The sequence below is a fragment of the Chlamydotis macqueenii genome, chromosome 2 (assembly GCF_036417535.1).
Source record: "Chlamydotis macqueenii isolate bChlMac1 chromosome 2, bChlMac1.mat, whole genome shotgun sequence".
Taxonomy (NCBI): domain Eukaryota; kingdom Metazoa; phylum Chordata; class Aves; order Otidiformes; family Otididae; genus Chlamydotis; species Chlamydotis macqueenii.
In genome coordinates, this window is record NC_141557.1 from 92,646,635 (window position 1) to 92,662,454 (window position 15,820).

The 15,820-nt window shown below is 36.2% G+C and overlaps 1 protein-coding gene across 2 annotated transcripts in view; it reads left to right on the top strand.

Moving 5' to 3' along the window:
* RPRD1A (regulation of nuclear pre-mRNA domain containing 1A) overlaps positions 1-13,570 on the top strand; it is a 45,344-nt gene extending 31,774 nt beyond the window's left edge. The window contains exons 7-8 of one of the 2 annotated variants that reach the window (XM_086740434.1): positions 8,912-9,108; positions 10,077-13,570. In XM_086740434.1, the coding sequence (XP_086596560.1) occupies positions 8,912-9,061 (150 nt within the window). In that variant the 3' untranslated portion in view covers positions 9,062-9,108; positions 10,077-13,570. Of the gene's footprint in view, positions 1-8,911 lie in introns of both variants that reach the window. The other variant, XM_010124288.2, reaches the window with a different exon arrangement.
* The last annotated feature ends 2,250 nt before the right edge of the window (positions 13,571-15,820 follow it).

The window sequence follows — 15,820 nt, forward strand, 5'->3', positions numbered from 1 at the left end:
TTTTATCAGTAGATCACAGAAGGATGTGCATTAATGGGGTTATTGCAAGCTGTAGGCTTTGGGGAGGAAAATAGTTCATAATGGGGAAGAAAACTTCAGGAAAAACACTGTAAATTACTTTTCTTGTTCTTTTTAATGTTGTTTACTTATTCTATGATCTGCTTTCTCTCTAGACTTTTTCTTCTCTGGTTACTCATAGTTTCTGCCCTGACAACCTGTTTTTACACCCTTTTTATTATAAAACTAGCAATTTGAGCAATTCAGAATTGGGTAAATAATGTCAAAAATGGGTGGCTGTGCCTTATTTGCTGCCTGAAATTGGTTGTTTGATAAGAGACATTTACATTGTGAATTTTTCTTGTAATTGCTCTGTAGTCTCTATTGCTATCACTTCCCTTATGTAAAACTTTGTTGTCATAATATTTTAATACTGAAGCTTGATGGTAAGTGCTGTTTTTTTAAATGATAGAACTTGTGTCTATATGCAATGTTAGGAAATTAAGATTCTGCTCCTTTCTTTTTGGCTGTAGAAGGGGCGTGGTTGTTTGCTTGCTTCATGCATGGTAAAGGTTTCGTTTGAGATGCTCCCCCAGGACATGAGGGGCAGTTTCAAGAAGTAAGTCAGAATATTTACTGCTGCTGTGTAGTTTGCCCTTTCCAACTCTACCTTTTTCACGCTCCCATCTCTATCACTGAACACTGCATTTGAACTGTGTTTCACACTCCGGCAGCATATCAACAGTTTGTCTTACACAGATAATTATTCTTATTAGCCATGTAAACTATGGTTTCAATTCTCAAGTTATGCTGAGCACTTTCAACTACCATTAAAGCAAATCAGGCTTGTGAATGTTTATCTTTGAGCTGTAATTAAATCCTCTTCTTTGAATCCATGTCTCTCAAATGGATGTTTCAACCTACTTAATGAAATTGTGAGAATGAGGTGACAAGTGTAATATGAAACTGTCTAGCTGATAAAATTTCTTAGAGTGTACACACATTAGATGACCCCCTTGCATTTCTTGGCTTATTTTGAGAACCATTCTTTAAAAATCTCTTTAAGAAATAACTGCATGCTCTTCAGGTAAGACTGTTCTGGAAGGCAGTTGCCATTCACAGATGTTTCTTCAGGTTGGATAGGAGCCATTTATGAACTGGGAAAATAAAAGACAGAAGACAGAAATAAATAATTTTTTTTTTTTTAACTGGTTTGAAGAGCTTGTTCAAAATGTCCAAGACCAGTTTTGCACAGATAGACCTGCATTGATAGATTACTCAAATGAACAAGGTCAAAAGCCTGGGCTTACCTATAGCAGAAATTTGAGGTCCTCTATCTGTATTACTTTATTTCACTTGAAATATAGCTAATACCCAACCTCAGGTCAATAAAACTCTTTTGATTCAAACACTTCTCATTCATTTTCTTTCGTGCTCGCAGGGTAACACTGAGTGGGTCTACACTGCACTTGCAAAGGCTATATACATTAGCCTGCTTTAAGGTCTCTGCTATTGGACTAGATTGCTACTAGTGCTTAGCCATGCTACGCTAAAACTGGGTCTCATGTTTCTACTTTATGTAGCTCTGTCTGTGGCAAAAAAAAAAAAACAAAAAAAAAAAGGATCTGAAACAGTTGTTTCTTGGCTAGCTGTAGATAAATCCCCTACCCTGTGACCTGCAGTGTTACTTTCATTCTCGGATTCACTTTTCATCTTCAAAATAGTTACATGTAGTCTTGGCTTTACAGAATTTTCATACTTTCAGATGTCTGTTTGTCTGTGTTAAGTAATGAACATCAAAGTCAATGTTTTTGTGGTTTGACACCCACAGCAATAGCTTTAGAAAGATGAGCTGCACATGTGGAATCCGAAGGTGGAACAGATGGTTGTAATGACCTGCAGGCAAGGGTTGCATGAAATGAGGAATGTGCATCTGACATACACAGTTTTTTACAGTTCAGCTGTTAGGTGCAGTACACAAATATTCTTAAATGCATTGCTAAATGTGTGGTTTTTCTAATAGACCATCAAAATTTTTCATTCATACTTTCCTTTAAAATTGAACCCTAATATACTTAAATTTGGATTTCCTTCAGATCATTTGTAAATAAGTGAAACTTTAAGAAGCTGTCTGTAAACCTGCATCCATTTTTTATTTTCTGATCTCCAAAACTATTCTTTTTCCCTTGTGTGTCTGTATAGAGTATGAACTTTAATATTTGTTTGAGCACAATTGCTCAGAATTGTTCTCAAGTGCCTGATCATATGTCATCAGAAGTTCTCCAGAACTTCATTCCGTCAGACAAGATTTAAAACTTAAGAATTCAGTGTCATTTAAGCATCTCTTGGAAGTGTGTAGCTTTGAGTTTATTATAGTGGCTACATTTTCAACTAGATAAAAATGCTTTATTGTATAATAAAGCACAAGGAGACCAAATTTAACCTCAAGTAGGCATCTTTCATTTGAGCTGCTGCTCATATCCTGAAATGCTTTAAACTAAATGATTGTTATGTAGAGATTCTCTAGTTATAACAATGTCTCTAAATAGTAATTTACTTTATAAATTAATATTCATCACTGTGGACCTTTTATGATTGAATGGAGGTAAATATAAACTAAGTAAGCCTAGTAATACTCTTTGTAATTAAGGTTATAAGTCCCTGTTTTCTTTAACTTTTCCAAACATTGACCAGCTTTTTGCCAACACAATCTTAAAGAATAAAGCTGAGGACAAGTTTGTAATAAAACAATCTTTAAAAATGACCTTTTCTTTGAGATGACATAATTCATATTCTTTCTCAAAGTATTATGGAATGGGGAAATCCTTCTTTCTGTCATTTTGATATACTAATGAAAATCAACCTGAATTTAATGAAATTGCAAGCCTTTGGAAAAATCTTACTTTTAATATACTCATCAGAGATTTCTTAAAACATTACTAACTTCCATGAAGAGCTGCTCTGCCACAGAGTTTTCCCGCTTGGGCTAAAGAAGACTTTTGCAATTGCAACTGTATACAGTTGTTCTCTCGGCTGATCATGGGTCAAGCACCTGGCATAACAGCAGAGAACTTCTTCCATGTGTGGGTTGTCCATGGCTCCCATGAGTCTAAGTAATGAGGAGGTGGAAGCTGGTGGGTTTGAATGCAAAACTCGGCCAAGTTCTCACGGAATTTGGTATCAGAGGCTGCAGAGATTGGGAAGGGATCCAGGACTAGACATTACAGTAAAGAATGGATCAGCTGGCTGAGAAGAAGGGGAGTGACCGGCCAGAAAATCATAACGTCATGTAGGACTGAAATGGTAGGAACTGGAATTCCTTTGGACTAAGAGAATGGAAGCAAAAGCTGATATGTGGTGATAGAGAGATCTGGTGGAGATATATAGGCAGAGAAGAGGGAGAGGCTGAATATGGGACTGGGGAGAAATACATGGAACTGGAAGCAGACGCAGCCAAAACTATAGACAACGTGATAAGCACAGGTCAAGATTGGAGAGGGAGGCATTGATATGGAGCCAGAAAGGAAGGAAATGAGAATAGTTAGGCAAAAAACAGTTGTGAATGTTTGTATTGCATGTGAATCCAGGCATGACAGGAGTCTGATAGGCATCAAACAGCCTTGTTGGACAAAGAGGAACAGTGTTCAAGGAATTAAGATGGAGACCAGAAGTCAAGACTGGGATGAATGAGATTTGGGACCCGGGTTTAGGCTGGAAGGAGTTGGACAAAGAAATTTAATTTTCAGTTAATGGGAAGAATAGTTTGTGACCACTGTGAAGGACTTCACACTTCTGATAATCACCCTTCAGACAGGAAATGTTCTGGTAAAATGCATTGTTCCTATTTACTAATGCTACACTCAAGAATTTATGATTTGAAGATCTGCAGTGGACTCCTGTCTGTACCAGAGCATAACAGCTGATGGTAGACAAAGTCACTTAATCAAGCTTTCCCCAGATGGTCACTAATTTACTTTGTGGGTTTCAGACTTTTGAGTTCATTGCTTCCTGTTGTTTCATTTGCAGACAAGCTGAGAAGTCTTTAGTATTTTAACTTAATTTAGAAAACTTGCTTTGAAGCATTAAGTTCTTGGTAATTTTAATTACTAAGGAAAGTGAGATACTCAGAATTAGAGGATGCATTTCATTTTGATCTGTCAGCTCAAAATTTTCTGAAGAATAAATTGTGTTTTGTAATGGTGAAGTATCCCATCAGGAAACGTATGAGAATATAGGTAAATCTGTATACAGAGTAATGTGTACAGTAAGTAATGCATGGGGCAGTGCATAGAACAATAAGAAACAAACAAAGCAGTCATTAGGTAGATGCTCCTTGATTCAGTGCTCTTTAATTTGCTCTAAATGTGGTAAGACCTAATGGAAAACTGATAAATGCTATCATACTGGAAAGTTGAAGTTTTCTTCCAAACATCTGTTGTCTGGTAAACAGGCAAAATGTGTAATGGAAGGTTAGCCAAGTCAGTCCTTTCCAAAGCTTGTAATAACTGTCCTTGATTTTTCAACCTTGTGTGTGTGTGTGTGTGTGTGAAGCTTACAGATGTGTTCAGACTCTGTTCAGTGTCTTAAATAAAAGTTATTTTAGGGTTTTGTTCATCCTTAACACTGGTAAATAGGTTGAGTCTTTAAATCATACTGGTGAAGAACATGAGCCATGCCAGATTTTTAAAGGCAGCACAGAATTTAAACCTGCTCATCTGTTTTCCAGAGTGGTAGTGAGGCTTATCTAACTCCTTCAAGTCTAGTTGTCAGTCTTTCTTGCAGAAAAATAGGCAGACTGGGTGAGGCATTAAAATTTAACAAGGTGGAGTCCATAAACAATACTATGTTTCTGAAGTTCAGAATCTAGATATCAGAGTATCACATGCCTTTTGCCTTTGTCTGAGCCTTTGAAGTTTTCTAGTGGTTTCTGTAGCGTTGAACACCGTGCGTGAGAAGCCTTTGCTCTGTGACACAGCTCTGATGTCCGCACCTGAAACTGGAAGGTTGGATCAGACCTAGAAGGTCAGAGTTCTCAGTTTTAAATATGATGTAAATACAGGCCATGGATACTGATGTACACATTTACCCTCAGCACCTTAAAAGCCTTTTAAGCCTTTTGAGTTTTCTTTTTCTCTACTGAGAGTATTGATTTCCACCTTACCTTTCTTCCTGTAGCTAATACGGGTGCAGATCAAAAATTTGTGGTTTTTCCAAACTTTTTATTCTTGCTTTGGAATCAGACTTTGTTTCTTTCACTGTGTTGTACATTTTCTGCCACACAGTGTGGCAGAATATGGATGCGTGCCATAGCCTTAGTGATCAGATGAGGGTTCAAAGTTGTATTAATGTTGTAAAGAGAAAGCATATCCATGAAGTTCCAAGTTCTTTAGCTGTAGCATCTCTCTATGGTGATTGCAGAAACTATATTAAAATCTATTTCAGCCTATTTCAGTTGGAAGGAAAAATGTTCTCTGTAGTGCACAGCCTGTTTGGCCTGTCCATGTTTTTATTATTCATGATTTTTGTAGTGTCTAATTTTTTGCCTGGTACTTATTTGATAGAGAATTACTGTTCATCTAGGTGTGGAATCCGTATGCTGTTAGCATTGCTTTCACGAAATATCCATCTTCTACACTGTCAAGTAATGGAAACTGCAGTAATCAGTGGGATTCTAATGAGCAAAATAAGACCTTCTAATTATCTCACAAACCTACTTTTATGACTGAAAGTACAAAAAATTAGGGCTTGAAAGTAGTGTTATCTTAGATCACTGAAGAAAATGAAGAGACTTTAATTCTGTACATCAAGTTGCCCATATATCCCAAGAGTAAGGTTCTCCATAGGTAGCAAGCAATGCAAATTATGCTCAGTGTAGCAAAAGAAAACATCATACCTCTGCACGTCCTTGACTGTTTGAAGTAAATAGCTTGATTCTTGCCTCATTTACACAAGGGTAATTTGAAGTATATCTTAAAATTGACATAATGAGAATGAAATTGAAATTCTCCATGAGGATTTCTGCAGTTAGAAGTGTCAACAATATGGGTAAATTGTTACTTGGTTGTATAATATACAGCATTTCTAATGGAGCAGTGATATCAGAAATAACACCTAGATATCCCCATTCCCACTCACCTGCTTTAATTAAGTTACACGCATCATATACACTGAGGAAAAAGGTTGTAGGTACATGTGCATGCTATTATGATAAAATAATAAAGGCTGTACATATAATGAGTGTTGTTGATAATGAGTACTTGGTACTTGTATTCCTAGAGTCCGGGACTACTTAGGTAATGGCAGGACTATATTAGCAGCCTTAAAAGTATATAAGCAAACTCTTTCAGAAGTGACTAAGTGACTTTATATAGAATCAAACTGTGAAAAGCAGCTCCTTTGAAAGTACCTCAAAACTGCTGAGTCACTGTAGTTGGAAATCAGCCCTCTTTTGAACTTGCTCGCCAGTCATGAAAGCTGGACGTTTCCAGTGATTTCTAGAATGATTTGAGGAGTGTCATGGAAAATGAGGTGCTCTGGATAAGGTGAATAATATTTCTGCTTGTAGGAGAGGATTGTCATGGACATCTAACCTGTAGTTGCAAATCTCACATATGCTTCGGATTACCAAAATTGTATTAAAATTGCATTCCGTAGCTTATACTGCATCGATAATATAATGAACTATAAAACATTATGTTATTTTTTATTTACTTGAGTTTTGTAGTAAAAACCTTGAGCAAACTTTCTCAGAGGTCTCTATTTCTGAGGAGGCACAAGCAACAAACTTTGACTCTCCGAGAGGGTGCATTATGCGAAAATTGTTGGCGAGAGGAAGAAGACTGTATTATATGGGAGACCAAATTTATGAGAACATTTTCCTTAGGGAGAAAAATGAACCTACTGTCAGTAATATTGATCAAGCTGATATTCACTAGGCAACAAGTCCCAGGCAAAATTTATGTGGAAAATGCTGGATGTCAGAAATGTGATGTTACTATGGAAATGATTTATTATCAGCTAAAGGGAATTTTAATGGAGTAAAGCAACTGGCAATCTAATTCAAAGCACATTTCAGGTTTTAGAGTAAAGTCTTGAGAGAATATAGCCGCTAAGTGTGATATGTGCATATTTGCCTAGCATGACTCTTGGACTTTATGAAGGGATACTGATTTGCCGCTTCACGTTCTTCATTGACAGAGAATTAACTTAGTCAGGATTCAGCTGATTCAAACACCATTTACAATACTTAACTGCTGGAATTATTTTATAGTTAATTTATTTGACTAATTTTGGGCCTTTCACAACGGAGGCCAGGTCTCCTAGCTTCAAGCTTGCTCAAAGCCCTTGTTGCCTAGTGCTCCATCTCCAGCCATCGTGCTTCTGAAAATAGTGATTCTGGTTAATGAGTGTTCTATATATTGCCAAATCGTTTGTTTTACTAAATAATGAAACCTAGCTTTTCCTCTGGCATTAAAATCTGTTCCCTAAAATAATAGTCAGTTGCCACTAATTGCCACTAACAGTCGCAAACTTTGTTTTTATGTGTTGGACCTTATCCAATAATCTTGATCGTGCCCCAGGTATTTCACATTTATAGTACTGTGTTGGGTTCTACTACTAAAAGGTCTTTTCGTTGGCTTTTCTTTTTACTCAATGCTATTAACAGTATAGAGGAATGTTTAAAATTATGTTTAGACTTTGAATAGCATAATTGTTATCTTTTTTATAGACATTTGCACAGTGGTTTTATACTTGCTGAAACTTTAAGGTGTTTGTATTTGGCACTTTTACAAAATAATGTAGATTTTTTTTCCCCCACTATTATTTAGAAGTGATTATAATCATGAGATTTTGGTAATCCATGGGCTGATTATCCAAGTTGTAGGTTAACTTATTTCTTGTTATTTCCAGCCATTCCCAGGCTGCAGCAAAACCTGCAGCTGCACTAGAAAGCATCTGCATTTGACGTGTATTACAGTGTATTTGCATGAAACGCTCACTGCTTTGCCTGCTAATGCTTTGTCTCTTTTGCTGTCCAAAGAAACATGTTTCCAAGTTTTTTGTAATGTAAACATTCCTGTAAGTTGTATCGTAATCTTCCTACATTTTGGAATAACTGTTTTCATTTTACACAACCTGGTATTCATCTCCATTATGTCTCGTAGTCTCAGTAAGTGAACAGTAACTATCTTCTCATGTACTGGTTTACAATGTTAGATACTTGATGTTGTATAATGTTGTTTTATGTGAAAAATGTCTCACAATCATTAAATATATAAAGTATGAGGGGTTTGACCTGTATTCCAAAACAGTGTGAAATCTTAAGTCCCCAGTTCAAGAAGTTTCTGAAAACTCACTCTTACATCCATAAATGTACTGATGCAATATGTTTTTTATTGTAAAAGTTAATATAAAATACTTACAATCGATCAGCTTGCTGGGGCTGATCAACAGACCTGGTTAGGGTGTATTTGGTGGGGTTTTTTTTATTCTTTCATCAGTATGAGCTGAAAGTAACTTCTTTAGCATCAGAAAGTTTATCCTTCCATACTCTGTGAGTGAGTAGAGTATGTGTATCAGTTACCCTTAATACAGTTTCTCAGAATAATCCCATTGTGCTAGTAGCATGGAGAAACGTGTAGTTGTGTTAACTGGGTTTGTCTTCCTTGTTTATGTACGTACAATTCCAAGCAAAATAATCCCATGACTATACTTCCAAAGTCAGATGCTGAGAAAATGCTACAGTTGATGCATTTGCCTCCAAAATTCCCAGTTCTCTGGGTTCTCTCCTGTTAAAGGATGTTTAGTTATCTAACTCGCATAAAGAATACTTCATCTGGAAAATATCAAAGTGCAGTAAGTAGTAGGGTGGTATTAGCAAAAGAGCCTCATGCTGAATTCTTCTGCATTACAGGAGTACAAACGCAAGCTAGCCAGAGTGTCCCAGGTGCGAAAAGAACTCAGGTCACGCATCCAGAACCTGCCTGATCTCTCTCGACTTCCCAACGTCACGGGCAGCCACGTACACCTACCGTTTGCAGGAGATATCTACAGCGATGACTGATTACAAGAAAATCCTTCCATAACCTCTACTTTTCTGTGAAATGAGGGGTAGGTCAGACTGATTGGTACTCTTGTAGTATTATTTTTGTATATTGTTGGAGAGTGTCAGTAAAAATACTCTAATAATTTATAAAAAATGGTTTAAAAAGTTGATTTGTTTACTATTTTATTGGCGAGTGAACATAAGGGTACATTTATAAAAGTGGCCTCTGTGTCTATTACATTGAAGAATGGATAATTATCTTATCTTTTGTAAAGATTTTAGTTGAGTGCCCTGTAAAAAAACATGCTAAGATTTTTCTTATGTACCCTGTATTTAATGTAGATCAACGTATAATCAACACATACTTCTAACTCGAGACATTTCAGTTGCTAGTGAGGGAGTGAAATGTGGAAATCATAAGCTTATGTTTGCAAGAAGGTTGATGCAATTTAATGCAAATCTAAAAGTGATCTTACTGTTCATTACATTTAAATTACCCACTCCCAAAACAAGTCTGGGGTTTTTTGAAGTAAATGTTAGTAACCAGTTTTGTATTGGAAAACGTAAATCATGTTACACTGAGCAGATCTTTAAGTGACTCAAAATATTGCAGTATTTTAGTATCATTAAAAAGTTAATGTAAGAAACTATACAATTGACCAGTTTAATTATGTTTCAGAATTGTAGCTTTCTTTTTACAGCTGCTTAGTTTCTGAATTGAGGGACCATTCATTTGTACTCTAATCTCTTTCTGGAACATCCGTCTCCATCTAAAAAGGTTAATCCCAGAAATGTGAAGCCATTTTACAGCTTTAATTAAATTGAAAGGTCATTCTCTAAACTGTCTCCATTGTTAAATGTCCATTATTAAAATTGGACAATGATAGGTACCATCCATACATGCAGAACACCATGCAGCCATGCTGTACCTCGTCTGCCACTGAGAAACTCTGGAGGCCAGCATGGGCTTCCAGCCCCCCACCTCCACCCATTCCACCAGACATTTCTAGGTCTTGATTGTCTTTTCTTACAGAACAGGAAGAAACAGTTCAGGCCTGTGTATAAGTTTAACAGTGGAAAATTATTGCTGAGTGTCTAAAAAATTCCTTTGCATGGCACAAATGTGGTATTTGTCTATAGGTAAGTGAATTTGTGAAAAGTCCTTGTTACCATACTATGCACCAGCTTTTAAGTTCACTTAGTAACTTAAAGATACAGACAGGCATCTAGCAGATTGACAGAAAGTTTAGGCTTTTCAATTAATTTGAATTAGGCATGTAACTGTTGAGGAGTGATTTAAAAAAAACACCTAGCTGTACCTTTGGCATTTAGATGACCTTAAAAGCCTGGGCTGCAAGTGTTTGAGTTGGATATATCATTGGAGTACTTAATGATAGCATTTTGTTCACGGGTTTGCACTTGTCAGGCATTGTTTTGCATCAGTTAAGTTCACAGTTTACAAGTTTAACACTCCCTTCCCACATGAAAGCAAAATTTTTTTTTGAAATCTATTCTTCCTTTTCAAAACCCACAACAATTCAAAATAGTCCTGGAGTGAAATTTTTGAAGATAATGACCTGTCACTTGTTACTGACTTCTACAGGGGTAATCACTAGAATAGTTGTTGGATGTGAATGAAGAATAATTTTTCTCTTTAAAATAGATACACTTGGGCATAAGCACCTTGGGCCAATTATCTTTTCTCATGGAAGTTGCCATGATTTAGACCTCAGTTAAGTAGGGGAAAAAAAAAAAAACCCAAAAAACCTGTTGACATAGCATTCCATAGCATGCAATGTAGAATACTAATTTCATCAAAAATTCTGACTGACATATAGGAATGACTCACTCGCTGTCCAAAGATTTCTAAGTTTTGAGTGGCCATTTTCCACTCCATAGGAAAAAAGACCTAACTATAATGAATCCAGAGGAGTGTTTCTTTAGTTGAAGTCTAATATGCAAAATTAAATTACATTTATTGTCATCTTTTCAGCATAGGTTCTTGATAAGAAAATGAATGTTCAGATACAGTTTTAATGTTTTAAATATTTCTGTTCTAGTACATTAAACTCAGCTCATATATTCATATATACATGTATGTACATTACAGTTACAGTTAAAGCTTGGTCTTGCTAAAGAATAGCACAAAATTTGTGATCAATATTAAAACAACTTAATCTATTAAGAATTATAAAGCCGATCATAAAACAAGAAGGATAAATAGTAAGTTCACGGTTTAATCCCATCCATAGGAAACTTAATTTGTACCCAGAGGTGATTATTAAGTGCAGAGGCATGGCTTCTTTAGAGTGCATTAAAGGATCTAAGTCTTGAATACTCAAAACCATAGGGAATTAAGCTTAAACAGTCTTTTGCTACCTTAATTAAAAATAATTATAATGATAAAGTTGAATGCTGAATTTCTTTGATCTCTCGAGTATTAAAAAAAGACATGACACTTACTTCACTAAACTTGTTTTTCCTATTCATAACTCTTAGTGATAATGTTGCTCATCTACAGATAATATAGAACTGATAAAAGAATGAGGAAAAATCTCAACTTCTTCTTGATGTATATAAGTTTTAATTTTGAGAGAGTGCTATTTTCTAGATATATGTTTCTTTATTTTACTGTGAAATTGTTTACTTCAAGGAAAATTTCATAGATGGGTTTTTGGAAATGATCCCTCAACATTTGTTTGGAAGAGGACTTGCAGAAGGTAAAGGTCACTCTTAGAGCAAGTGTCACATATTAGTGGCTGAGTGGTACATTGTTTTTTATTTATATGGGAAAGGCATCAGGTATCAACTACTTAGAAGATTTATATTGTAACTGTAGTAGTATAGCAGGAGATAACAAGGTACGATACAAATGCAGCCCTGTAGTATCAAAAAATACCTCCAAATTCTCAGGTTCCAAAGCTTAACATATGTACTTCTGACATCTCAGGAAGAAAAGAGGCTGGGTGGGGAAAGGAAGGGTGCCTAGGAGCTAAAATAGAGAACATGCTTGAGTGGAAATGATAAGCAAAACAAATTCCAGCTTTTGTCAAAACAGAAATAATGTGTGAAACTTTGGGCAGCACAATGTTTTAGCTGTAGATGTGATTATACCATAGAACTGCTTTGGGGCATCACCAAATTACCGGGGTGTACCCTGCCCATCTCTTCTAATGTGGTTGGACGCTACTCAAGCCAGAATGTCCACTCTACAAAAGGCACAATTATAAAATATCTGAACACTTTTCATCGAATAATAAAAGCATAACAATTAGATTATTTGCTTCACTATATTGCACTTTTATTGAGCATTCTCTGAAAAAAGCAAAGACAATTGTGCAGCTCTTTGCCATATGAGAATGCTTAACTTGGAAGTCACCGGGACTGCTTGTATATTCTAGTGTTTGCAGACTTAAGCTGTGTTTTTGCAGAATGTTTTGAAAGATATCAGGAATATTACCCCACTTCTGTAGTTTTAAAAATAAATGTTAAGTCCTTAGTTACAAAAATTACCATTCTTAGAAACTGTGTTTCATTACTCCTTTTGAAAATTAAACCACAGCCTGCAGTAACATTAGCTTGTCTGTTTCACTCTGTTAATATTTGTATTAATATATTAAAACACCTCAGCTAATCCCCAGCAACACAACCCTAACTACATACTACTTATGTATTTTATCTGAGTAGTCTTTTGAATGTTGAACTGAGAGCTTTCATTATGATAAAATTACATTCCTGTTTACCTGAAGTTTAAAAAGAGAATGTGTTAGGACTTTCACAGAGTACCACTGCTCTCATGAGTCAGTGGTAACTCAGTCTGGTACTTCAGTGATGACCCCAAATACAGACATAGGATGTAGTACCCCCCTGTGCAGGGGACCATGGAAGACATGGAAATCATACAGAGGCTTGACTGGCCCTGTACAGAAGAGCTCTATTTCAGCCTTTTGAAACATTAAACAAATAGATTCACGGGTGTGGGTTTTTTTCAGTGGAAAAATTAGTCAACTAGAAAACCAGCACGTCTAAAATTTGACAGTTATGTTTATAAATATTGAGGGCCAGTTCTGCTCATTATTCGTGCATCTAATCGCAGTGACTGTTCCTGCAAGTAAAGAAAGCAGATTCAAATGTAGTGTCTGAAGTGGAATTTTTTTTTTAATGAATGACTGATTTTGTCTCGGCTCCTATTTCAGTGTGTCATTTATCTTGATTAAGTAGTAAATCTCTTCCATCTTGTTATTTAGAAATCTAATTCTGAGTTCATCTTTACAATATTTAAAGTATCCTACTAAGCATGATGTTTTTGTGGGAATTTGCAAAAGTTCAATAGCACTCGTTACTTGTTTGCAACAGAAATAGAATCATTTGTTAAAAGCTAACCAGAAAAGTTTGAAATGTAAAGATGTTTCATTATTGTGCTTTTCTGACAGAATGTGTAATCCTTGTGTAATTTATGTCCTCAAAAATAACACCTGTATGTATGCTCTTTCATATTTAATAGAATAAAACATTGTTGTAAAAACATCTTTGAAATCATTGTTTGTTGCTTGCCTACTCAATTTCATGGTGTGAAATGGCTTTAATAGAAACTGCTCCCTATACTTAAGTGCCAGATCAAATCTCATAGTGACACTCAGGAAATTATCGGTACTAATTTTGAAGTTTATTAGTCTCTGCATTTATATTCTGTGTGACAATTTTCAGTGAGGAAGCAGTGCATTTAAAAGTCTGTGATCATATCTCTAGAACTGTAAATTTCTTAAAAAGAAATATTGTTGAGATACCACCTAGTTAGGTCTGCATTTCTTCAGAAGAGGGACTGGGTATGAGGGAACCAGTTGTTACGTGCCAGATTGAGGTTCACGGTACTTGAAAATGGGAAAATGGCCCATGATGTTTCAAAATAAAACACACTTCAGCTGAGCTGGTTATATTAAGACACACTTTGTAACACTTTCAATAATATGGTATGATGCCATTACTGTCAAAGATCCATAGACCATTGTGTAAGTAGAATTCATATGAGCTGGGAAATAACTCTTACTCCGTAGTTAAACACCTGTACGCAGGGGTGTATGCTTAACAGGGAACCTTCTTGGTCTTGCTTTACAAAGTCTGGGTGAAACTCTGGCCTCACTGAAATCAGTGAGGCTGCTTCCTCTCTCTAGAGTTGTTCTTTCAGCTCTTCAAACACAAACTAGTAATGCTGCACGGCAGAGGTTTGGTGGGGAGGCTCAGCAATAGTCTGTTGCAGTCAAGAGTTAACCTTCAGTGTTTCATTGAGTACAGTAATGCAATCTATTCTGAAGGGAAGAGTGCATCCGATGCGTATATGTGTGTGCATATATGTATGTATGTACATACATGCATCTGATATGGGTATACTTATGTATATACCTATATACAACAGATATGTATATACACATACACACGTGTGTGTCTCTATGTATGTTTTTCAATACACTGATTCTGTGAAAGTCCAGTAAAAGACTGCATTAGAGGCTTAGGAATAACGCAAAAGCACATCAGATAGAAAATACCAACACTATTTCAGCCCAGCATTTTGAAGCACACTTGTAAAACAAGGCACATACTGAACGAGGTTTTTTTATTTTTTTCCACGGTAAAGTGCCATAGCTTGCAATTGTGATCGTTTTAACACCACCACACCTGGACATGTCTGGCAACTCTGGTAATTAGGAAGAAAAAGATGTTGTTTGGAGCATGACAAGACTGTCTATGTTAACAAGTAGCACATTGCAACAGTAATACACCTGGAGTGCAGAATACCTGCAGCTCAGTTCTTGGCATCCACAATATGCTTTTTGGAGATGTGTACTTCAGATTAGCTCTCCTGTGATCCCGTGGCTAGATGGCCCATTAGTGTTCGCAGCATACCGGCTATGCCCTGGATCACATTTTATCCATTATCTGTTGTCTTATCCAAAAGGAACGTGGCTCATGTACTCTCAGACCATTCGGTATTGCATAAAAAGCACAGTAAAGAGGGACAATTGGGAGATCTGCTTCAAAAGCATTCTCTTGATTTCATCTAATACATTAATGTTGGTGCACGTCAAAAAATAGCAGATGCCCATGCTGGTTTCATGTAAGCCTCAGAGGAAGCACAGCAGTAGAGTACCTAATGTGTGTACTTACAATATATAATTTTATTGCAAAACTTGTTTTTCAAATACTTTTTTTATAATGCACATTTTCCATCAACAAATTGAAGTATTTTTCCAGAGGACTGGATCATAAATACAGCAACAACAGGTGAATTAATGGCGAGTTCTACAGTGGAAAAGGCCTAACTCCAAGGTCTGTATTTTGATCAAAAAGAATGACAGTTAATTTGATCCTACGCATACATAAAAAACAAACAGCAGTGAACTTTTCAAAGTTACGGTGCAAGTGTAGAGGAGACACAAAAAGGCTACATGCCAATCTTTCAGCCTATAAGTAGAATTTGCAACAAACAATATTCCCCTGCCCTGGATTGCTTTCCAGTCTGCCAATTTATTTGCTGGTCCTATTCATTGAGTCTGAATACACTTAAAGGAAACTATTAATTAGAATTAAAAAAAAAGGAGCAGACCTTTAAACCCAAGAATGTAAATGTTTTTAACTGATTGACTCTCTTTTCAGAAGGAAAATATGAAGCACAGTTTGCAGAACTCTCGCTGCAGACTATAGATGGGGCGGGCTATAAAGTCAGTCCTGAAAGGTGACTTTCTACTGTCCTTTCTCACCTCTGTGCTGAATTGGAAACAT